This window comes from Syngnathus acus, chromosome 22 (assembly GCF_901709675.1).
Source record: "Syngnathus acus chromosome 22, fSynAcu1.2, whole genome shotgun sequence".
NCBI lineage: Eukaryota > Metazoa > Chordata > Actinopteri > Syngnathiformes > Syngnathidae > Syngnathus > Syngnathus acus.
In genome coordinates, this window is record NC_051106.1 from 3,083,524 (window position 1) to 3,109,147 (window position 25,624).

The window sequence follows — 25,624 nt, forward strand, 5'->3', positions numbered from 1 at the left end:
TTATTACCATTCATATTTTTAAAATATGTTAAGTTTTTCTTGGTCTCTGTTTTGAAAACTAGTTATTCATCTAGTCATTCACTAGTTTGTTGAGTACCGTACACTATATATAATTTGAGACATTCAGACATTTATTTGGGTTGGCAGTTTCAATGGCCCTTCAAAGGAAACCATGACTATGATGCGACCCGCGACAAAAATAAGTTTGACACCCCTGGGCTACACCAAGGCCTGGCTACATCTACAACCTGTCCGATGCAAAAAGTCACTTGACAGAAGACAACATACCGTTTGAGTCATATTTTTCCATCAGGTGAGGATTGATGGTGAGCAGCTATGTGTTTGTTGTCTAAATACATTTAAAAATGACACATTTGGAGATTGGGCTGACTTGGTCTCAATTAAAAGTTAATCCATTTTCATTATCAAGACCAAAGTCTTGCACAAGTCCGGCCAACATGAACATACCACTACATTATCAGTAACCCTACTAAAAGAGACAAAGATGAAATAACATTCAGGAAAAGTGGGAGAGAAATGGAGAGGAAGCAATGGTTTGATAAAAATATTTTATTAGAGCAGACTTGTCTGATATTACATCAGTTTTAGACACCTTCATACAGTGTTAGAAATACTGAACAATCAATTTAAAGAGGGCATTATTTTGTTTTCTTTTGAAATACGGAATATAGTGGGGCAAAGTGGAGTTGACATTATTTTAAGACAAAATTGCTGATTACTAATTTCAAAGGACCAAGACGTTCAGTCGCCAGGCAAATCTGCTGTGATTTCTTGAGAATAACACACACTTATACACACTCAAACTAGCCCTTCAAAAACAGCAAATTCTCATATGAGTATCGATGCTTTAAAAAAAAAAAGTATTATCAGCCTATTAACTTGATGGATCTGGATTTCTGGGAACTAACCCTTAATTTTGAATTATATTTTTTGGAACAGAAAAATGCATGTTTATCTGAAGAAATTTCAGTCATTTTTTTTTTACAGACAGGAGTCAAAGGTGCTTCTAGGGTAGAACTTGATAATGAATCTGCAGGAGACAGCAGTGTACCAGCCTGGTAAACAGAGAGAGGGGAGGGCAATCAAAACATTGATTACATTTACTCATAATTCCAACAAACAAAAGTGAAAATAATTGTGTGTTGTCGTTTTGTCCGGCCGTTATAAGGCTACTTGCTGATTCAATGAGGTCATAATGGTGCCATTATAATTGTGGGTGGTATTTTTGTTTTGTTTAGTCAAAAATACTACCACCATGAAAGGTGTAATTAAGACAAAAACAAAAAATCCTACGACTTTTGCACAGTGCTTGCTGAACGACTGATATGGGAAGGAAACGTTCTTACCAGCATCCAGCTCAGAAGAGCCCATTGACCTGTTCAGTCTCAGGATCTAAGTCAATGTCATAGAAACAAGGCCTGGTGGGCAGGCCAGGGATTGTGGGCATCTAGCAGCAAGAGAATAAAAAAAAATAAAAAAAAAGGGGCATTGTAATTACACAATATGAAATCCTTATTCATGCACTAATGCAGTATATTATAGGGAAAAACTTACAGTGCCAACGAGTGGGAAGAGGAAGCCTGCACCAACGCTTGCTCGGATGTCTCTGATGGGCACAATGAAGCCTGTGGGCACACCTTTCTTGTCTGCCTCGTGGGAGAGCGACAGGTGAGTCTTTGCCATGCAGATTGGCAGGTTGCCAAAACCCTGAGGGAAAAGGAAGTGAACAAAAACACATTTTTTACCTTGGCAATGCTGATGTGGATCTTGTGATTTAATCAGCAAGAGGAATTAGCAAATATCAATACCAGGTATCGTACCTATACCATCCTTATTTCAAGTTATTGTACTCGCAATGGCGGCCGATACCATAATTAAGAACTCGTACTAGTAATGGAGAAAAAAGAAGTGGTATTGATCTTCCCTAATAAGCAAATTGGGATGACTCTCATCCCTCTATAGAGGGGAAAAAGGCAGACAGGATGAGCTGCAGACCTGTTTGGTGTAGAGCTCCACTTTGTGTTGGGCCTCTGGGAGAAGCTCAATATCATCAGCTCCATAGATCTTCTGGGCGATTATTCGGATTTTATCGGCAATAGGAAGCTGATAATGAAGAAGGAATTTACACACAATTATTTGGCTGAACACAAAGTGGGATTTTCAGTTGGCGGCCTGCCTTGAACATGTACTGTACCTCCAAGTCATAAAGGAACTTGAAGCTGCTCGGGGCCTTTGAGGCCCTCTGGACAGCCTGTCCCAGAGCAAGAGCACCTGCTCCACCTTCAGCCCAATGGTTGCAACGCACAGCGTCAAAGGCACCGGCATCTCTGGCCATGCTGCAGACCAGGTCCAGCTCAGCATCAGTATCAGTCCTGTGTAAGAAATGAATTCATCATATGTTCTATTTCCTCAATTTAAAAACAGCTTGAAAATGAACAGCAGTGTTTGGGGAAAAAAAGAGGATCTACTTACTTGAAAGCATTGACAGCCACCACCACTGGCACACCAAAGTGTTTGGCATTCTCAATCTGTTTTCTCATGTTGCTGCAGCCTTTCTCCAGCAGCTCAAGGTTCTACCCAAATAATCACAGATGCACATATTAAGTTAAGTTTGATTGCTGATCTGTGTACTTTTTTTTTTAATTTCAAGCTAACAATGCACCATACTTTTTTTTTTTAATTCAACAAAACGAAAGATGGGGCCCACGTAAATGCCACACTATATTAACCCCATATCACATATGTCATCTCTATTAATTAGATAACTGTTTAGATGTCTATGAAAATATGATAATATTCTCTCACAGGTTTAAAATTAACATGACTGATCTTAACGAAAATAACAAAGGACACAGTAGCTACTGTGGGTGGGAAACATTGTCCATCAGCAGAAAGTACATTACCTCCTCAATATATTCCTTTGGTAGCGGCATTCCAGCAGTAACCTGAAAAATAAATAAATACATTGTTAATGCTTTAGATCTATCCATTAATAGAATGAATATATTCAAAGTCACTCTAAATGATGAAGACGCACCAGTTTTAAGGGAAAGCAATTATTGCAATTATTATTATGCACAATTGCTCCATTTCAACCATGTTGCTCATATATTTATTTATTATTTATTCATTGCTCTTATTTATTCATTGTATGTGCCCTCTTGTTTTTACTTTTTGTATTGTTTACTTGAATGTTTTGTTTGTCCGTGGACCAATATAATATAATATATACGTATATATAATATGTAATATGTCTTGTCACCGTGGGATAGTAGGAAACGCAATTTCGATCTCTTTGTGTGTCTTGACGTGAAGAAATTGACAATAAAGCAGACTTTGACTTATTATTAAAATTAAATAATTATTGTGTGGATAAGTGGTTGAGGGAAAACAAACCGTTGGCCCCCCGCCGTGCATCTTCAGGGCGCGGACAGTGGCCACCAAAACCACCACGTGGGGTCTCAAGCCTGAGTATCGGCACTTGATGTTGAAGAACTTCTCCATGCCAATGTCAGCTCCAAAGCCAGCCTCTGTTACTGTGTGGTAAAAGTCACAATATGTGTAAGTTAATCTGATTCAAAGCTGGAGGGTACACAGAGTTATGTTGCCAAGAAATTTATTCTTGAGAGCACACGCAAACAGTAACTGTTTTTCTCCACTTACCAACAAAGCCCTCTGGTCCAACCAGTTTCAAAGCAATTTTATCAGCCAAGATGGAGGAGTTGCCGTGGGCAATGTTGGCAAAAGGGCCGGCGTGGACAAATACAGGGTTTCCCTGTAAAATTGGATGACTCAAATAAGACTCAAAACTGCTAAATTAAATCGGATCGTCTGCACACTCTTCTCTTTTTTGTGATAAACTAGTTGATAACATAATAACGTTCCACCCACCTCCAAAGTCTGCATGAGATTTGGCTTGATGGCATCTTTCATGAGCACAGTTAGAGCACCACACACACCCTAGAAGACATAAAAACATAACAAATGCTCAACAATGTTTTCTACCATCCTATCACAAATTGTGTATATCTTGTTTAATTGTCATGCAGTGCGTGAAAATTTACAGTGGTACATTGAATGATATCAGGAGCTCTGGCCCCTCCTACTACAGGTTCATTGCCAGGTTATCATTCTGTATTTGGCTACTTTTCTTATTTAATAAATATTTGTAAATGCACATCTACTGAGCAACAGTTTGTAACTCCAAAAGTCCATAAGTCAAGGTACCACTGTATTGTTAGTTCTAGTTACTTAATGCTGCTAACCAGGTCTTCAGTGGTGATGGGCTGTCCTCCACGGCTAGTGGCCACCACCATTTTGGCTAGCCGCTCACGCATGTCCTGCAGGCTGCTGGTGAGGGCGAGCACCGCCATGATTTCACTGGCTACTGTGATGTCAAACTGGGCCTGGAGGGTAACAGAGACATAAAAAATGCATGTTCTTTGTACAACAATGCCTCCAGAATTACTGCAAAAAAAAATTCAGTCACAAATTCCTATAATCTGAAGACTTCCAACACAAGAGCTGCATAAAAAATGTTGCATAGCTTCCTTTCTATATACCTCTCTTGTATAGCCCTTTTCAGTCGGCGATTGTCCAATTGTGATCTTTCGAAGGAATCGATCATTGGTGTCCAGCACTTGTGGTATAGAAAAACAACATAACAATTGAATGAACACGTATACACAAATGGGGGTTATAAAAAGTCTGTTGTTTTCACCTCTCTGCCAGGTTACTGCACTTGGGTCAATGTCTAAACGCGCAAAGCGAGAGATCTCATCCTCAGTCAGAGTGGTGGGATCCGTTTTGTCAATGCCTAGTCTCTAAAATGAAAAAGCACAGAGCACAAATGTGAAAGCACTGCAATGGAACAAGATGCAGAAAAGAGGGAAACAATGAGACTAATGAGAGAAAGTACTTTTAGTCGGTTGATCTGGAGCGGGGAGAACGTCCTCTGTCCTCCACTGAGGGGAACCAAGCGATTGTACAGAGCCTTAAGATGCACACAGACACAAAGACAGTAGCGATTAATATTGTAATTTAAAAATAAAATAGACAACAGACAGAAGAGAGGAGCCACCTTGTCACTTTGCGTGGCCTCATGGAACATGCGGGCATCGATGGCAGCAGCCACCAAGTTATTGGCTGCAGTGATGGCATGGATGTCACCTGTGAGGTGGAGGTTGAACTGAAAAGAAAATTAGTTTACTATTTAAAAAATACAAACTTTTTTAAATACATATACAGTATACTCGGGGCGTGTCAGTAACATTTAAGGACTGGTGTCACAAGATTTATTTAAAACCAAAACCAGTTGCCTTGCCTTGCCCTTGCTTTACTACTGTTCTGACGCCATCTAGTGGCAACTTTGTGCCATAGAATCAACTTAAAGTGAGTCGGGCATTTCATGGAGACGAATTCGGCCATTTGCGGCAGGGCTGGGTTCACATGCCATGTTTTTCTTTTCTTTTTTTCATATATTAGAAGTCAGAATTTTGAAGGACAGTACCTCTTCCATTGGAATGACTTGAGAATATCCCCCTCCTGCAGCACCACCTGTGGACATAAAGCAAAACTCTTCAGTATAAAAAGTGTGACACTAAAAGTTCAAATTTCTGCAGATCTTAATTCAGGTCACCTTTAATGCCAAATGTGGGTCCCTGTGAAGGCTGACGGACGTTAGCGAAAACATTTAACTTCATGTGGGCTCCCAGTGCTTGGACCAGGCCGATGGTGGTGGTGCTCTTTCCTTCTCCCAGTGGAGTCGGAGTAATACTACACAAGCAGAATCATGTCAGTGAATTCTGTGAATTTTGCTCTAAGTTACAAGTTAGGATATCTATATAGCCAAAAACAAGCACACATTTTCAATATGGATCACTGTCAAGTCAAACAGTAATGTGGAGGGGTCTGAAAGTGCAACGTACCCAGTAACCACCACATATTTGCCGTCTGGTTGCGCCTCCAGCCGCTTAATGATGCTCAGGTGGACCTTGGCCTTGGTTTTACCATACAAGTCCACCTCATCTGAGAGCAGACCCACTTCTTTTGCTAGACGGTCGATGGGCTTTGGGACGCAGGAGCGGGAAATCACGATGTCGCTGTGTGTACACAAAGGTCACCCCCCCCCAAAAAAAAGGAAAACATTAGACCCATGTCTAATTGCTTGTGGATTGTTGATTTTTTTTTTTTTTTTTTTTTTAAATACAGATTAGATGACAAACCTTGGCACAGGATTCTGGAGTTTGAGTTTAGTATAAGAAATAGTCCACCTCCCTGGTTGATGGTTCTCCAAGAAACGCTTTGCACTCAGCACTGTATTCTAAACACATGCACGTGTGCAAAAAATAAATGTTCCGGTGATATTCTTTAAAATAAAATGACTCCATTTAGTAGTTGTCATTATGAATTAACCTTACCGCCATCAGCATGGCCACTGTCATGGGTCCCACACCTCCAGGAACCGGCGTGATGAAGCTTGCTTGCTCCTGGGCCGAGCTGTAGTCCACATCGCCCACAACCCGCTTGCCACTGGGTTTGCTCTCATCTGCAACACAAAAATTTAAGGTAACTACAACAGATTTACTTACAAAAAAGAAATGACCACTGATTTTTTCAAAACATGGAACCTGGAATGAAGTTGATGCCACAATCAATAACTACTGCTCCTTTCTTGATCCATTCCCCTTTCACCATCTGTGCTTTTCCAATGCCAACAACAAGGATGTCTGCCTTGCCAACCTAGAGGCAAGAATAAGAATTAAATCAAATTAATTAAATTTAATAAAATATAAGAGACACCTATTATACGTATGTAAAACTGTTTTAACCGTACCATTCACAATAAATGAAACAATTATTTAACGAGATTAATAAAACCTGAACTAAAAAAACAAATTGATGAAAATAGGCCTACATTTTAATTGACAGTTTCAATTTAATCAAAGTTTCAATGGGGGGAAAAAAAACTCAGTGGGCTGGATTAAAGGTTGTACTTTTCCTGCCCCCAATTTAGAAAATAATTTCGATCTGACAAGCAGTTACCTCCTCAGCCAATTCCAGAGTTCTGGAATGACATGTGGTGACGGTGGCGTGGTTCCACAGTAGAAGGTCATGCATTGGTGCGCCTACAATCTTGCTACGACCTATCACCACTGCACGTTTACCTGTCACTGACACACCTGCAAGGAAGCAGGAGAGAAAGAGACATTTTCATTGTTGATGCTGTAGGTATATTGTAAAAGCCTCTTTAAAGCCCCTGTAAAGTCAAATGGTGGCTAGTTGCTATTGGCCACTATTAGCCGCAAGCAGCCCTGGAATTTTTTTATTCATTCAAATTTGGCAGACTTGTTAACAGTAATGTGTGATATGTGAAATTTACAAAAAATGTTTGTTACTTTACAGGGTCTTTAGTGATGTTAGTATCTTGCTCTATTTACCAGTCTGTCTGATCAGTTCCATACAGCCATTTGGAGTGCATGGGATGAAACAGTCGCTCAGATCTCCACGAGACAGCTTCCCAGCATTTATGCTTGTAAGCCTTAAAACAGATACAAGACACAAACACATATCAGGGCAATTATTCGATCCTTACTGTCAACTTTAAGCTTTCTTTTTTCAACCGCATTCTTATAACTAACTGAATAACCTAGATAGCGATAAGTAACAATGCATATTCAAGTGAAGAAAAAAATAGAAAATGTCCTTACCCATCTACATCCTTCTCAGGTGCCACAGCATTTGTCACCTTCTCTGTGTCGATCTTGTGGACCGAGTCTAAGGGCAACTGGACAATGAGACCATGGACAGAAGAATTCTCATTCACCTCTGTGATGCTGTGGAGAATCTGAGGAGAGAAAAACTTGTTCAAATTTAACTTGTTAATTTAACTTCTGTGCCACATTCTTTTAAGGCCTCGGTAGCCTAAATCTAAAAGTTCATTACAAAGGCGTCGACATTCCAGACAGTGTTCTCACCTCTTCCTCAGTTGCTGTGTTGGGAAGTTTCAAGTGTGTGGCTTTTATTCCAATCTACTCGACAAGACAAAGAGGTCACGTTTGATATGTCTTACAGGACAAGTGAAGCTGGGAAAGAAAACACTTACCTCAGATGCAGCCTTTAGCTTCATGCCAATATAGAGATTGGAATCATCACGATCTCCAACCTATTGAGACAAACACACCATTGCTTCAAGAATTACAAAACACTGACTTCTGACAGAGATCCACTTTAATATGGAGATATTTGGAAAGCAGAAACAATAGGAGAAACGCATGGCAACTCATGTGAACAAATAATGCACCTGTAAAATCACTAGACCAGGTTGGAAGTTGGGGTCCTGAAGCTTCATCTGCTCTACATCCTTCTTCAAGTTCTCCCTCACCTGCCTGACAAAGAAGAAACAAAAGCAAATTTTACTTGTTTAATCTTTGTCGCGAAAGAGTGTTATATATACAAATAGTTCATTGTGTTACTTTATTGGATATATTTATGTATGAATTATATAACTGTGTTTTTGTAGCATTTGTAGTTTTATTTGTGCAATATATTAGGTTATATTGTGTGTAATATCAAATGAAGATATATGCCATAATATATAAATATTAATACAGTCCACCTAAGATGACCAAACAATTAACGTTAATCATTTAATGGTCAGGAATTGGTGAAATAAAGCAACTTTTCTTGAGGCTAAACTAAGTCAGCTGAGTCAATCAAAAGTTAAACGCACAAGACAAAGGTGATGGAGTTCACTGGACTTTATTTTGCAGCAGTCAAACTATTGTTATCATTTCCTCTCTGTGAATAAATCTTAACACTGATTGCAATTATTTGTTTTATGGCACAAAACAAAGTCCCACATTGTTATTATAGCCACATCAGATGAAAATGAGAGACAAACCATGACTTTCTAAAGGAAGGGAACTAATTTAACTAAGCTGGAGTGAACGTGACTTTGCACGAGTTGCACACAGCAAGTCATTTAATAGTTTTTGATTACACATGCATGACAGCATTTACCCAGACAAATTAGGAGGGAAATATCCATTTGCTGTCTGGAAACGTGAATAAAACCACAAGTTAGTTGATTGTTGTACTTATTTGAAAACGTAACAGCAAACTTTAGGTCCTCACCAAAAAATTATGGGAATATCAGTTGAATAGTATAAAATGGAAATTAGAATTAGAATGCCAGATTGTGTAATGATTCGTGTAATAAATAATCAGCTAATGAGTGCATGGCTGCCAGGTCTTCTGACTACTGCACAATGCAACTAATTGTTCTGATTATCAGAAGAAACGTTACAATTATTGCTGACATATATTTTAACATCAGACGTTATGTTGTTGCAACTAACAGAAGCTGACAAATATTCCTGGTTAACGAACCGAGCCATTTGAGATTAACTGTCAAAGAGGACAAAGATCAAGTACCCTAAATTGTTGCGTCATTCGGTACTCATCACTCATTGCACAGTAAGGCCTGTTGAAGTCAATATTGCATAACAGATCTTTGTTAATCGATTAGTAAAATAAAGATTCCTCGGCAGGGTAATCCTCATCACATTATGAACATCTAATTTGTTAAACACATGCGACTCTCACGTGGTCTACACCTTGCACAAGCAGACGCCGCAATTTACATTAATAATTATTCTTCAAATGTGGTATGATGATTTCACAATATATTCAGGTAAGACGCACAAAAGTAATTCTGCTTTTGCAGGATAAGGAGGCAATGCTTGACTTAGTGTAGTTGCCAATCGTCCCGCACACATGACCACCACCATGCCGCGGTGAGCTCGGTCAAGTCAACACTGCTTTGAGGCACATGACTGTAAAACTCAAAAATAAAAAATAGACTTACGCCGAAACCTCTTTCCCAAGTATGACTTGTGCTGGCATCTTAGTAGGTTGACAGATCGTTCGTATCTCCTTTCTGGACCACGCGCACTGCTGTATTTCTAAAATACTGTATATGCCAAAAGACTTTTGGGACGTAAAGCGACAAAAGTGACGTAAAACGCTCTATCCGCGATCACTGTACTCACTTTGACCAATCGGCGTGCTCATCACAGAAATAGGCGGGGTTATTGTGAAACTGTCACTCCTTGAAAACCAATCGAGTGCTTGCTTTAGCCCGACTAAAGATTCAATCCACCAATTAAGATTCCATTATTTGCTTTTAACAACCATTGGTGTTTAGCAAAGGCGTTTCTTCAATGTCATTGGTGCAAAATGTTAAAACGTCGCACTTGAAATAAGGGAAACATACTATTATTTAGTGTCAGTCGTGTTTTCTTTTCAATAAAGTGTGTAGCTCAGTACTCCTTACCCTTTGTTGAGCCGTAGCTCGCATTTTACATTAGAAAATTCTAACAGATTGGACACTGATAGGTGTTTTACCCGTAGGTACACACTAGGGGGCGCTACGCTCTTGAACAAAGAGGCGCATACGGTATTAATATAATTATTTCCTGTGCCCCTACCATTTGGATTGCATATGCATGTTGGCTTTTAAGAATGGCACCTGATTTAGCTGCACAATCTCTTATATTTATTATATTTCTGCGTATATGTGAAGTTTATTTGTAATACACAGCATTTGATGATACTTTGCATTGTATTGACATGTATAAGAAAAGCAGACTGTACCGTTTAAGGCAGGCATTTATTTTAAAACTGGGTACAACTGCACCTCACAGACTGACTACAATGTATGTAAAATGGATTTCATTCGAAAGTGGAAGGCTACTGTTGCTAGGGTTAGCATGTATTTCCAGTACTAATCCACAGGATAGTTAAATTCAACATCATTGCCCGTCGCACAATGGGACATAGAAAAAATAAAGAAGAAGAAGCAGAGTGGTCATTTGGCAAACATTGACATCATTTTTTTTTTTTCTTTACACAAACGTACAAGTGGTCGTCCATCAGATTTCTTTGAACAAGCACTTTGGTGAAAGTGGTGCCAATGACATTAGATAGGCCACAAGTGTACAAACTCGGGTTTAACATCCTTTTTCTTTTTGCAGATTTACGTTTGCAGATTTACTATCAGCTTCACGCCAAAAGCAGTTTGGCCTACACGAATAGATAAAACAAAAACATTGTACTTAACAGACATAATGGTGACGGCACAAAATTACGCCTGCATAATTTGTGCAGCCCATTCTGGAAGGGTGTTAACAAAAAAACAGTTGATAAGACTACAGGACATGAAACAAAAATTTAAAATCATAAATACAGCACCCATTCACATCTTACATGTTTGAAAAATTGAAAGAAAAACACAAATGTCACGGCCTTTATAAGTTAAACCTAATTTAAAGTCTCTTATTTTAATTGAAGAACTAAACGGTTACCTTTAGCATATCAGGGGCAATGCAGAAGAACGCATCTTCTCTGGAGCGACAATGCACATACACACAAATACACAAAAAGTTGCAATTCTTGTACACATGAAACAGTCCGTTTGAATCTACCTGTCCCTAAAAAGAAAACATGAATGGAATGAACAAGCATGCACATCAAAATGAGTCTCACGTCATCAACTAGCCTTTGATCGGACATTAGCGGCCACAAGTGTTAAATCAACACGTGCTCCGTTACAGCAAAAACAAGATTGCCTTGGCTTTTTAAAGACGCACAACTTCATATTTTTCTTATTGCATGACGTAAATGCCATTATCGTAAATGCATATATGCGCATCTTACAATATGTGTCAAACATTTTTGGGGGGGGTTAGTGCAACTCGGACCTTGCAAACAAAAGTGTTCATATTAGTATGTTGATGACACTCAACCATGAACAACACTTCCATTATTTCGATTAGTTTCATAATGTCTTCTGAATGCTATTGATGAGATTCTTATTTTCAGACAAATGATAGAAATGTTTTCGTTGTTACCTGCTGCTGACAGTTTCGACTGCGCACTCCAGTCTTCCTCAGAAGACGCCAAATTCCGCTGCACTTTCCTGGCCAACGGTTCCACGTTGGTGAAGACGGCTCGGGCACTTGGCCTGTGACCAAAGATTCACTTGTGTATATCACATCCAGCTTCATCAATGGACTCAAGTCGAGTTGAAGGAGGACTTAATGTCACCTTAACCATCACGTTACTCATGTATGGAAAGGAGGTTGGAAGTATCATTGGCAAGAAAGGAGAGTCAGTGAAGAAAATGAGAGAAGAAAGTGGCGCCCACATCAACATCTCTGATGGGAACTGTCCGGAGAGGATCATAACCCTGGCAGGACCCACCACCTCCATTTTCAAAGCGTTCTCCATGATCATAGAGAAACTGGAGGACATCAGCACCTCAATGACTAACAGTACAGCCACCAGCAAACCACCAGTCACCATGCGCCTCGTTGTGCCTGCCAGCTAGTGCGGCACGCTCATCGGCAAAGGGGGCGGCAAGATCAAAGAAATCAGAGAATCAGCAGGAGCTGTCCAACTCAACAGAACGTGCCATCACGGAAGATTCGCAATGGGAGACCCACTATCCGCAATAATGAGCAGTTTTTTCCATGGAGGACCTGGAAACCAAAGCCATCAACACAGCACCCACTCTCTGTAAACCCACATTCTGGAAAAGATACGTTGACGACATCCTGGGAAAAAAAAAAATCAATCTGGACACACACAAGAGCTCACCAACCATCTGAACACCATGGACAACACTGGCAACATACAATTCACACACGAAGAGGAAATAAACCGGACCATATCTTTCCTGGACATGAACGTCCACCACAAAGACGACGGCAGCATCAAGATTACAGTTTACAGAAAACCCACCCATCCGGACCAGTACCTCCTCTGGACATCAGAACACCCCATAGCACACAAACTATCAGTAGTCAGAACATTATACGACCGAACCACCACCACCATAACTGAAGAGAAAGACAGACAGGAGGAGGAAAAACACATTCAACAAGCTCTCACACGTTGTCAATATCCAAGATGGGCCATAAACAAAGGAAAACAACAAGTCAAAAATCACCAGGGGCGGACGGGCCGGCTCAGCGGACTTTGAAAGGTCTGCCGAGCCGCCCAATGAATAAATGACGCGTCACCAACACGTCGGATGACGGCTCTGAGGAAGACTGGAGTGCGCAGTCGAACTTGTCAGCAGCAGGTAACGACGAAAACATTTCTATCATTTGTCTGAAAATAAGAATCTAATCAATAACACTTCCATTAATCTACTGGGGCGCAACTGTTAGACAGCATGACTGCACGTAACGCCATGACAAAGAAAAACAGACATTTTGAGTTTGTGGCACACAAGGACTGACGGCTGCAATTTAGGATAAAAAAAAAGATGCTTTGGCACTTTATTATATATATATTATATATAATATATATATGTTATATATTTATATATTTGTGACCAAAGTCTTGCTTGAATGGGGAATGCGTTTTAACCTGCTTGGAGGTGGTCAATGAGTCTGCTTGTTGTCTTTGGAGTGGCTATTCTTCGAAGAGATAGAGCGAGCTTCTCTTTCAGTGCTCTTTGTATGGTGCATGTGCTTTAACAGATGAACACCAGACAGCTATAAGGAGCAGACAGAGGTTGACCCAGTTGTGCGAGGCAACACAGACCCGCATTGAATCCTAAATATAGCACCAGTTGGCATTGCAGACAGACCAAAGGGTGCACAAAGGGTCAGGTTCGACAAAAGACAAGCGAGAGCACGATGTGACTTTTAAAGATGCAAAAGGGGTGAGAACAGAGAATGGAGGAACGCGACACCTCTTCACACGCATACACACGATTGACCCAGTGTGATCAAACATTTACAGGCGATGCACTAAGGATATATTTATATCTATACATTTAATTTAGACTATTTACAAGTGAGAGAAACGCAGCCCTTGTTGAGAAAATAGAAAGAGTTGAAATCCTAGTTTTGTGAAGCATATATCGTAATGCAGAACCTCGTGTCTGCACGCACGAGTATCTATTCTGCATGCAGACGCGAAACCAAAACAATCCTATCCGACATGCAGATACCCCTTAAGCATACACACGGACACGCGCACGGACACACAGCTACCTGGCCAACAAACATTCATACGACTACACCGTCTACTGTTTTGCAGCAGTTGAACACAAGGTCCTCGTTGCAGCGGGGGGGGAGAAGTAGAAAATAAATAAATAAATGATCAATGGCTAAATAGGGGCAAACAGTTTGCTCAAGTACAAGAATTTTTAAACAAAACCGTGACAATTCTTTTTTTTTTTTTTTCCCCCCCCATAATCCTCTGGAAAATGGCTCCAAGTCTTCATTGTGGTCCAGCAGACATAAAGCAGACGTGTCCTCATGGCCGGCGCAGCAGCCATTGCCATGTCAGCACAAGGCTCTTTATCTTCTCTCCAGACGCATCCCCCAACACCCCACCTGACCAGCCAGGAAGCCAGCCGATCGCATCCATCCCGCCAGCAAGCTTGTTGTCCACTGCTGCCTATGCTGGTGTTTGGCAATCCTTTGCACCTCGAGGATGAAAAGGATGTGGGGACGGAATAAGGATTCAACGGGGGGGAGGCGGGGGGATTGCAGCTTCGTGTTCAAGTTGACTCATTAGGTGCTCGTTGGCTGGGCCATGGGTCAAAGGGAAGTCAGACCAAAGTTACAGCGGCAATAAATCATGCCGCTGGAGTCCAACCAGCTATCTGAGATGGGATCATAGCGTTGGACAGTGTTCAGGTAAGATGATCCTGAGTGACCTCCCACGACATAGAGGTAATTGTCCACTATGGCAGAACCCACACCTGCAAGACACAAAAAGTGGAACAATTCTATGAATGTTTACTGAATCCAAATTTATATAATTATAATATAATTCATATGCCAAGATGACAATTTGGAAAAGTCGAACGAACATTTAATTGTTGAGTCAGGTTAATGCTAAATATCATGGCTTCTCCAAATTTTGAATAGATACCATATGTGGCCCGGCAATATTAAATGTAATTTCAACGACTGTACAATATTAACTCACCAGTACGTGGATCGTTCATTGGTCGACAGGCTGTCCACTGGTTCTGGTGTGGGTCATACCTCTCGATGCTGGACAGGTGCGAGACCCCATTGTGTCCTCCCACCACAAATATGAAGCCAAGCATGACACCCACGCCGAAATTAATCCTCTTGTCTGCCATGGGGGCTACCATTTCCCAGGCATCTTTGCTCGGGTCGTACCGCTCCACACTGTATGAAAAAGAGGCATGAGTAACATTTACTAGTCATCTACTGGACAGTAGCCGTTAAGATAGTAAAAGTAACCTACGACGGCATGGAATTTGTTTGCACTTTGGAATTTCTAAATATATTTGTTGAAACTGTACCAACATAATTTGCAACCAAATAAAACGAACCGCACCTCGTTGTGACCCATGCAACATAAATTTGGCTTCATACAAATCGATTAAATGAATCCTACCAAAGACAAACTGGAACATTTGCAATCTGGGATTGTTTTGCACGAGGCAAGAGAAAAGCCATTGGGAGGAAAGGGGGGGGGAATCAGTCCCCTGAGGGTTTCTGTTCAAAACACAAACTCCTGAAGGCTTTTGGGAGTCAAGGAAACGAGCAACAGAGACAGTGCTTACCAAAGAGCCACAGCAACGGCACTCACTGAAACTTCAGCTTCCACTTCACTTTTGACTTCACTCATAAACAAGCCTCTCGCCATTTTCTCAGCAACACGACATCCGGCGCTTTGATTAGTAGATTTAAAAAAAAAACTACCAAACTCTCGTTTGTGTGCCACTTCCTGGTTTTAATAAAGCAGCTCATGCCGTCCCACATTTTGTTATTTCACAACTGAATCGTACCTGTTCATATGAGCCGGTCCATATCCTCCAATAGCATAAACCATGCCATCCAGCACAGCGGTGGCAAAGCAGCTGCGGGACTTGGTCATTGGTGCCACAGGCTGCCACTCCTTCAATTTGGGGACGTACTTTTCTCCTGATTGGAGGTAATATTGGCCATCATAGCCTCCAAGTGCATACAGCTCTCCAGCCAGGACCACCACGCCAAGTGTGCTGCGACATTCGGCCATATGCTCTACTGAAGACCAGGTGTTACTTTCAGGGTCCCAGCTCTCCACCGTGCTTTCGTGCCTCCTGTAGCTAATGCCCTGTCTCATGTGTGTGGCGATGCCTCCCACCACATACACCTTGTGGTCAAGCACTGCCACTCCAAACTCATATCTGGGAACACTGAGAGGCGCTAGTCCTATCCATGAATCCGTCTGAGGGAAATACATTTCCATGCTGCAAGGAAAAAAAGCAGATTACATCTGTTAGCTACACTGCTAACATACAAAAGGGAAGAAAACAGCTGCTAGCATTTGGTTATTACCTTTCTAATGTGGCGAATAGTCCAGCCTTGCCTCCTACTGCCAGCAGTACCTTTGGGGCACACCTTGGTACTTGCAGACAACACCAGTCTGATAAGAGAGTCTATGCTCAGGCATGAAATGATATTTGAGGGCCTCGTTGAGCAAGTGCTTCACGCTGTTGGTCATCTCGTATGAGATGATTTGCTTTCATATAAACGAGTTAGAAATTTGACGCTGAGAAGTGGAAGGCGTACGCAGTGCAGCAGCTGAGCCAAATGCTGCTGTCGTTCCGTTACATCGTATTTATCCAAGACTCCAAGGCATAAAAATACAGTCTCCTCCGTACCACCCTTAAGACAGTCATTGGACACAATTTCATCCAGCCTTGCCCTAGTCAGTTCAAAACACTCTTCAGTCGACAGACCTCTTCGAAATTCTCACAAATGAACTTGTTGCAGCCAGGCATAGATCATGACAGCATATGTCTCTGCAAACGGGAGATACCGATACAGTTCCCAGCATCCAGCTGGCTTTCCAGGAAGGAACAGCATTCCTTTAGTACTAGCTTGACCTGGAGTAGGTTGGCTGCCGGTAGCAAAGATTCCACAGTTTCCTGGGAGATGAACACTGTGCCAGTGTATGCGTACTCAACAATGGCCTATCAGGGGTGAAAAATAGAGTCAGGAAAATAATGGTAGAAAAATTATTGTTTCATTTTAAGCGGCTTCCATCTTACCTGCAAGGCTGTCTCGTCAATACACTGGAATTCAACCTCAGCGGTTTCTTTTTCGGACAGGTTACCTGTGAACATGGCCTTGAAGTAGGGACTAATGCTTGCCAGCACTACTTTGTGGGCATGGATTTTGGCATCGCCCACCCGGAGCACAATGTCGCATAGTTCGTGGTCCTGCCGCAAGAGCTGGAGGCCTTGCAGCAGTTGTTCAGAATGCGGCCGTGTGAGACTGGCAAACATATAAGACTGGTCCTGCTGGTCCATCTGGAAGCAGAAGCACATCAAATAACGTTATATTGACAGTTTTTCTCGAAGCCAAACTCGAATATGTAATATTTTTCTGTGGTTAGACACCTGAAAAGACAAGGACATGCAAGGAAATGACATGCTGTTTTAGATCCATAAAATATTGGAGAAAGGCTTCCATCATTCAGACCAGCTGATAGGTTTAAGGAAGCATGAGCATCTTGTGCTAAAGATGCAGGTTCAATGGCAGGCAACGTTTTTTAATTAAACGTCTAGAGCTACAGCGCGTGTGTGACAATAGACTATCACAATCGAGAGGGTAGCGAGTTTATTGGCAAGTGCTTCTACACGGTTTTGTCAAATAATTGCACGATTGAAAGCTTGCTAACTACCTCTTAGCGTCACATCAGCTTGAGCGCTAGCTAGTACAGTCAACCCAAACACCGCTAAATTTAGCACTAACACATTTCTGACGGCCGTGTGTTAGCATTTACACGAAAATGCGGAATTGTCAGGAACATGACATTACAAGAAAAAGAAAAAAAACACTAGACCTATATGTTCTGTATGTAGTAGCACTGCAGAAAATAGCTGCTAAAAATAAACACGGTTACTAGCTGCATCATTGATTGATATACAGTAACATGGCTGACAGAGACAGACAAAACGTAACGTTTTGGTAAGCTGTCCGCTAATAAGTTGCGTGTCATTGCGACACAAGCAAAACGAACCTGGAACTTAATCGTACGCCGTCTGCTGAGCCGCTGTGGTGATCGATTTTGCAGTGACGGCAGTTCAGCAGTGACGAGAGGGAACCCCGGGCGGCTATCAAGCAAAACAACCCACTGCCAAGCTAGCCACAAAGCTACAGATAAGTTGGTTTTATAATGAGCGTGTAAATAGCACACCACTTCCGTTACTTTCAAACTAACAGCACAACCACTTCTACTCCTTTCAAAATAGAAGCTATTATTATTTGGTTTTATTTCAAATATAAGGATGTGAATAATGCGATTATGAGTACTGTAAAAACAATAAAAAAAATTAAAAAGATTATTTATAATTACTAACACGAACACTACTACAGTAAAGTACGTTTAATACTACTACTACTACTACTACTAATAATAATAATAATGATGATAATAATAATAATAACTGGGTAGCGCGTCCGCCTCACAGTTCAGAGGGCGTGGGTTCGATTCACATCCAGCCCTCCCTATGTGAGTTTGCATGTTCTCCCCGGGCCCGCGTGGTTTTTCTCCGGGCACACCGGTTTCCTCCCACATCCCAAAGTAATGACACACGAATTGATGCCCAATTTGTCTTCGCGGGCCACATAAAATGATGTGGCGGGTCGTATCTGGCCCCCGGGCCTTGAGTTTGACACCTGGGCGCTAGAGGGCGTCCGGGACCTCACTCAAATGACATCATCATTACGTAGAAGAAAGTAGCGACGAGAACAAAACCGCACTCGGTTAAAAGCACTCAAACAGAAGCGTATCGCCTTCCATTCGGCTGCATCCGATAAACACGCAACTTTTGTGGCTGATCAGTAACATTAGCTACACGACAACCGCAACGACGAAAGTGGTAAGTTACGACGATAGACCTAAGTTATCATGTTAGCAGCACGTTAGCAACGTTATGTGTAGTACTGCTTGGTTGCAGTACAGAAGTGCGGGCTGCTTTCATTAGTATGGTAGCTACCACAGTGCTAACTTTATGATATTTAGCTTGATTATCCTTGACGAATGTTGGATCTCAAATGAGCCATCATCACATGCTGGTTCTTGCCTGTACCAAGAGCAATACTCAAAGTCAAGGATTAGCAGTGATAGTTGCAGGCAGGGATGCTCTGGATTTTAAATCTCAATGCCTTCATGCACTCGACCGGATGATAACGAGTAATCACGTTTGCTAAAACGGGTCCGATCTACATGAAATTTTGTTTCTTGTATTAAGTCGCTTTAAGTTAACGTTGTAAACAAAACAAGTATTGCGTGTTGTTTAAGATGTCTGTCGTTGAGAAAGAAAACTAAAGATGTGGAGTTATAGTTGGTTCTTTATTGGCAAGATCTTGGGTTCTTTATTGGCGGTCAGTACACGCGGCAATACAGCAGATGAAACCACAACCCCCACTCTCCAGGTAAGAAGGTTTTGTGCTGTCCGGAAAAAGCGGAAAAGCAAAAAGATGTCCTAATAAGCCTTATAATATAAGGTAAATGTTAGGGTTTGCAGAATATCTTCATCTTCTGATTATGTTGGAATGTAACCTGTAATAATTTACCTAGCTTGTTCTGTCTTACCAAAAGTAGTAGACCAAAGTGCTAAGATCTTTTCACCTGATTGACTAGCTGCAGAGGAAGCAATCAAAGTTGCTTTGTTTCCACAAAGTCGTAAAAGGCCCCCCTGCTATGCTTTGATCAGCAGGGGAGCGGCTTCACCCCATCCTGTGTTCCCACACCTCCACTTTCAACCCCACTGTGTTTCTTCTCAATAAATATGTACCTGATGAGGCCTGAGTCAGACTTCATTCGACCATCGCTGTAAGCACAGCGACGAGTGAACTCTCCGCCTGCAGGTGTCTGAAACGACTAACTTGTCTCCAGTGTGGTTCTTGCAAAATAAGTTAGAGTGAGCACTACCCTAACAGTAAATCTCTGCTCTGCTGTTTCCTGACTATTTGGTATCTATGCGAGAGTCACTGCCCTATGTGTGTGTGTGTGTGTGTGTGTGTGTGTGGTGTGTGTGTGTGTGTGTGTGTGTGTGTGGTGTTGTGTGTTTGTCAGTGGTCTGTGCCTATGTGTATTGGAAGGTTACACAGCTCTTTGTGCTGTATACGTGCTCTGATGAGCAGTCATGTTTATATAAAATAAGACGAATGGCCTCGATCAACAACAGTCCATAGATAAAAGCTAAAGAGTTGATCTAATTATCCCAACACCTATTTTCATTTTGTTAGGAATACCTAGGTACATAGGCGTTGTGGAACAATGCGAGCGACTAGACTGTCTTTTGCTAAGTGTATTTTCTTGCCAAACTATCTAGCACAGCACAAAATACTATTGCGTAAATACGAGATCACCTATATTCAATTACTTCAACAAATAGCTTGCTCGCCGCTGTCCAAAAGACACTTTTGTTAGCCAAACATCGTTGAACAAGTGTTGTGATTGCAGTGTGAAAATGTCTGGGACCACAGCAGAGTACGTGAAGGAAAAGGACCGCAGTCGTCGACGACTGGAACATCTTTGGCTGCAGCCTTATGTTGTGTTGCGCAGAGCAGGTTAGTACACATCTAGCTTCTATTGTGAATCCTCTTCCAGTGTTTATTTTTAGTAGAATTCGATTGAAATCCTGTGTGATATGCTGATTGAAAAAGTCCTTGTATAGGTTTTGGCAGTTTCTCTTCAACTGTAACTTTCATTGTTAATATGTGTTTGTCTTGTTTTGCAGACATCAGTGAAGCTATTCGTCCTAAGCAGGAGGAGCCAGACCGCACTCGCATTAAAGAGGAGGATGTGGGCAAAGAGGTCCACCACTTCAATGAACAAATGGAGCAGAAGTTTCTATGCACTATAAAAGAGGAAGAGCCGGAGCGGCCTTGTAATGAAGAGGAGGGAGAGGACTCCTGCGACATTAGAAAGGAGGAGGAAGATACCTGCAAGATGCCATTGACTGGGGTTCCTGTGAAGCGTTTAGATGAGGGTCAACATAAGGTGAGCACAGGGGCGGAGCCTCCCAGCTGCAGCTCAAGTCAACAAATGACCAGAGGTGATGGAGACCACTGTGGAGGATCACAAGCAGCTCCACCGTCAGATAGTGATGAGGTGTTGTCACATGTTCCTGATGATGATGATGAATCTCAAAACAAACACAGGCAATGTTCTCACTGTGGATTTTTTTTTGCTCATAGCAGTAGCTTGAAACAACACATGAGAATGTACACAAGAAAGAAAAACTTTTTCTGCTCAGATTGTGGCCAAAAATACTCTCAGAGGGAACATTTAACAATGCACACAAGAATCCACACTGGCGAGAAACCTTTTTCATGCTCAGTTTTGGCCAAATATTCTCTCAAAAGGGAAGCTTAAAATCTCATACAAGAATCCACACTGGCGAGAAACCTTTTTCATGCTCAGTTTGTGGCCAAATATTCTCTCAAAAGGAAAGCTTAAAATCTCATACAAGAATCCACACTGGCGAGAAACCTTTTTCATGCTCGGTTTGTGGCCAACAATTCTCTCACAGGGCAAATTTTAAAACGCACACAAGAATCCACACTGGCGAGAAACCTTTTTCATGCTCAGTTTGTGGCCAAATATTCTCTCAGAGTGGACATTTAAAAAGGCACACAAGAACCCACACTGGCGAGAAACCTTTTTCATGCTCAGTTTGTGGCCAGAAATTCTCTCGGAGGGTAAATTTAAAAATGCACACAAGAATCCACACTGGTGAGAAACCTTTTTCATGCTCAGTTTGTGGCCAAATATTCTCTCAAAAGGAAAGCTTAAAATCTCATACAAGAATCCACACTGGCGAGAAACCTTTTTCATGCTCAGTTTGTGGCCAAATATTCTCTCAAAAGGAAAGCTTAAAATCTCATACAAGAATCCACACTGGCGAGAAACCTTTTTCATGCTCAGTTTGTGGCCAACAATTCTCTCACAGGGCAACTTTTAAAACGCACACAAGAATCCACACTGGCGAGAAACCTTTTTCATGCTCAGTTTGTGGCCAAATATTCTCTCGGGGTGGACATTTAAAAGGCACACAAGAACCACACTGGCGAGAAACCTTTTTCATGCTCAGTTTGTGGCCAGAAATTCTCTCGGAGGGTAAATTTAAAAATGCACACAAGAATCCACACTGGTGAGAAACCTTTTTCATGCTCAGTTTGTGGCCAAATATTCTCTCAAAAGGAAAGCTTAAATTCTCATACAAGAATCCACACTGGCGAGAAACCTTTTTCATGCTCAGTTTGTGGCCAACAATTCTCTCACAGGGCAACTTTTAAAACGCACACAAGAATCCACACTGGCGAGAAACCTTTTTCATGCTCAGTTTGTGGCCAACAATTCTCTCAAAGGGTAAGCTTAAAATCTCATACAAGAATCCACACTGGCGAGAAACCTTTTTCATGCTCAGTTTGTGGGCAAACATTCTCTGAGGTGGGACATTTAAAAACACACACAAGAATCCACACTGGCGAGAAACCTTTTTCATGCTCGGTTTGTGGCCAAAAATTCTCTCAAAGTGGACATTTAAAAAAGCACACAAGAATCCACACTGGCGAGAAACCTTTTTCATGCTCAGTTTGTGGCCAAAAATTCTCTCAAAGGGTAAGCTTAATCAGGCACACAGAAGCCCACACCTAACCCTGTTGCCTGCTCAGTCAGTTGCCAAAGAGTCTATTGAGAATTCTGAGTGTCTTGGGTAGATGAGCAATGATCCATGAAGTTTTCACCTTCTATTTGAGCAGACTTTATGATAATTCTATTCTAGTATGCACCTTTTGATTGAGATGCTGAACTCCTTCCCTTTACTGCTGTGAGAAGTTCATTTCATTTTAGTTTTACCAATGAATTTGAAAATAAAGTTAACTGGCCTCGAGATGATAATAGTTTTGTATTTTTCATTATACTTTATTTTGTTTTTAGTTGTGTGTTCATATTCAGGGCAAGTTGCTTAGTTTTTATTAGTGGCTGTTTAGGATTTTGTATTGCTCTGCTTTTCATGTTCATGTGGATCAATAAAATGAAAAATAAAATCGTGTTGGATATCCCCCATTTTTCTTCAACTGTTTTTTTGTTACTTTGCCTTGCTAATAATGTTAAAATGTACTTGAGATGCATTAAGACATTTCATTAAAGAGTTGTTTACTTCACAGTACTCATATTGAAGTCTCAACCTCATTTGCTGCTTCATATTTATATTATTTATATTAAATTCTTTTTAAATAGGATCCTAATTAAGACTATTTGTTGTTTTAGTCTCAGTTTCTGTTCTTGCAATGTGATGTCCAGAGATCTGAGCCGCTTGAGGAAACCGTGTTTGGGCAGGACGCAACGGCGTTGTTTCACAGGTCCTCTCAATGGAAAAACTATGTGACATTATCCAATGAACTTTAACATTTGCTGGACGACTTAAGTTTCACGAGTGCGCATTGTTGTTACGTAACATGTCCCTCTCGTGTTAAACAACACGCACGACAAACGCACGCTAGTATGCTATTGACATATGTTAAAAACCACTCAGATATCTGAGTTGTTGTTTTTTGGGGGGGAAACGTGCACAAAATGTTTTTCTTACACGTAATGTAAGTGGGAGTGGGAGTAATAAGCGAGTTCAATTGGATATATGTCACTTTCTACCAAACAGGTAGACCTAATGACCTAATTAGTATTTGGGGCCCACGCTCATTACCATTACTAACCTTGTACGTGCTCTAGTCACACTGATATAACTTAAACTGACATTTGATAACAAATTGTACGCTTTTGCTGCAAAGTTTGGGTGCGTTTATTTATCATGCTAGATGTGAAAACCGTGTACCCAACATTTTCTCACCGTGACGATTCCTTCCCCACGCCGCCGCTTTGCTACTCACCAGGTCAATATAGATTTCCAGCCAGTCACACACAAACCGGATTCGGTTGAAGATGGGAAATTGTGTAAAATGTAAATAAAAACAAAATACAACGATTTGAAAATCCTTCTCAACCCATATTCAATTGAATACACTACAAAGACAACATATTTAATGTTCAAACTGATAAACTTAATTGTTTTTTGTCAAATAATAATTAACTTAGAATTTCATGGCTGCAACATGTCCAGTAGAAGTTGGGAAAGGTGGCAAAAAATACTGAGAAAGCTGAGAGAAACTCATCAAACACCTATTTGGAACGTCCCACATGTGATCAGGCTAATTGGGAAGAGGTGGGTACCATGATTGGGTATAAAAGGAGCCTCCCCAAACATGCTCAGTCATTCACAAGCAAGGATGGGGCGAGGTTCACCACTTTGTCCACAACTGCGTGAGAAGATAGTTGAACAGTTTAAGAATGTGGGGAATTCTCTTCGATGGTCAGCTGGTCTTCCAAACAAACGGTGAAAAAGTGGCTGGCTTGGGGAAGGAAAACTTCAGTCACACACGGCTGATAGGGGAAAGATTTTATTCAACCGATGTCAGGGAGAAGTGTCTCGCGCCCTAGCCAAGATGTCGAGTCCCTTTGTCTACTCTCGCCCTAAAACCTACACCCCCGCGCTTCCCTTCACTCGGGTGCGTGCACACGGGGCTGTTGGATGATCTATGACCCCTCAGTCAGCCTCCCCAACTCTACACGGTGCATATCTTGTCAGTTGTTCATGGAAACCAGATGTGTCTGGTGCCAATGAGTATACATTCCTGGACCAAGCCCCAAACAATCCCGCACGAACCTGACCCGAACATGACCTGGTCACACTTAGGCTTACTAGTGAGATATACTACATTGCATGATACCAGAATAAAAATTTACCACAAGAACATTTCTCAAAGCAAAATTGCAAGGAGTTTAAGGATTTCAACATCTATGGTCCATAATATCATCAAAAGGTTCAGAGAATCTGGTGAAATTACTGCACGTAAGCGCCACGGCCGGAAACCAAGACTGAATGACCGTGACCCTCGATCGATCCCTCACTGCCTTAAAAACCGACTTGAGTGTGTAAAGGATATTACCAAATGGGCTCAGGAAAACTTCAGAAAACCACTGTCAGTAAATACAGTTCGTCACTACATCAGTAAGTGCGGGTTAAAACTCTACCATGCAAAGCAAAAGCCGTTTATGAACAACATCCAGAAACGCCGTCGGGTTCTCTGGGCCCGAGCTAATGTAAAATGGACTGCTGCACAATGGAAAAGTGTTTTGTGATCTGAAGAGTCCACTTTTCAAATTGTTTTTGGAAACACTGGATGTTGTGTCCTCCGGACCAAAGAGGAAGCGGACCATCCGGACTGTTATCAACGCAAAGTTCAAAAGCCAGCATCTGTGATGGTATTGGGGTGCATTAGTTCCCATGGCATGGGTGACTTACATTTCTGTGAAGGCAACATAAATGCTGAAAAGTACATTCAGATTTTGGAGCATCATATGCTGCCATCCAAGCGACGTCTTTTTTTTGGACGCCGCTGCTTATTTCAGCAAGATAATGCCAAGCCACATTCTGCACGTGTTACAGAGTGGCTTCGAAGTAAAAGAGTCCAGGTTCTCC

At 41.5% G+C, this 25,624-nt stretch overlaps 3 protein-coding genes and 1 pseudogene across 3 annotated transcripts; 2 read left to right on the forward strand and 2 right to left on the reverse strand.

Annotated features, from left to right (window-relative positions):
- Window positions 1-555: 555 nt before the first annotated feature.
- mthfd1b (methylenetetrahydrofolate dehydrogenase (NADP+ dependent) 1b) lies at window positions 556-10,034 on the reverse strand. Its single transcript, XM_037241814.1, has 28 exons — window positions 9,890-10,034; window positions 8,324-8,408; window positions 8,126-8,185; window positions 7,998-8,051; window positions 7,731-7,867; window positions 7,461-7,561; window positions 7,066-7,202; window positions 6,651-6,762; window positions 6,441-6,568; window positions 6,246-6,343; window positions 5,949-6,122; window positions 5,660-5,796; window positions 5,531-5,577; window positions 5,102-5,209; window positions 4,940-5,014; window positions 4,742-4,844; window positions 4,584-4,660; window positions 4,287-4,427; window positions 3,913-3,981; window positions 3,685-3,796; window positions 3,418-3,557; window positions 2,925-2,966; window positions 2,494-2,594; window positions 2,216-2,393; window positions 2,017-2,124; window positions 1,576-1,728; window positions 1,368-1,468; window positions 556-1,076 (listed from the first exon to the last, which is right to left on the reverse strand). The coding sequence occupies exons 1-27, from the start codon at window positions 9,925-9,927 to the stop codon at window positions 1,379-1,381; spliced, it is 2,805 nt and encodes a 934-aa protein (XP_037097709.1). The 5' UTR covers window positions 9,928-10,034; the 3' UTR covers window positions 556-1,076; window positions 1,368-1,378.
- A 1,999-nt stretch (window positions 10,035-12,033) lies between these two features.
- On the forward strand, window positions 12,034-12,604 carry LOC119116347 (poly(rC)-binding protein 2-like). The gene is given in 1 exon segment (XM_037241657.1): window positions 12,034-12,604. A coding segment is annotated over 1 exon segment (513 nt). The 5' UTR covers window positions 12,034-12,091.
- A 1,238-nt stretch (window positions 12,605-13,842) lies between these two features.
- LOC119116402 (kelch-like protein 28) lies at window positions 13,843-18,272 on the reverse strand. Its single transcript, XM_037241728.1, is given in 10 exon segments — window positions 13,843-14,806; window positions 15,037-15,245; window positions 15,872-16,315; window positions 16,404-16,471; window positions 16,474-16,560; window positions 16,562-16,588; window positions 16,590-16,801; window positions 16,804-17,041; window positions 17,120-17,380; window positions 18,094-18,272. Coding segments are annotated over 9 exon segments (1,710 nt in total). The 5' UTR covers window positions 18,094-18,272; the 3' UTR covers window positions 13,843-14,642.
- A 943-nt stretch (window positions 18,273-19,215) lies between these two features.
- LOC119116656 lies at window positions 19,216-23,254 on the forward strand (annotated as a pseudogene).
- Window positions 23,255-25,624: the final 2,370 nt, after the last annotated feature.

Bases quoted from the DNA above. Each gene is read 5' to 3' on its own strand.
- mthfd1b (XM_037241814.1), bottom strand. From the start codon at position 9,927: ATGCCAGCACAAGTCATACTTGGGAAAGAGGTTTCGGC. The intron at 7,562-7,730 runs GTAAGGACATTT...ATCTGTTTTAAG, and splicing joins CCTGAGAAGGATGTAGATGG to GCTTACAAGCATAAATGCTG. The intron at 1,729-2,016 runs GTCTGCAGCTCA...CTTTTCCCTCAG, and splicing joins TGGAGCTCTACACCAAACAG to GGTTTTGGCAACCTGCCAAT.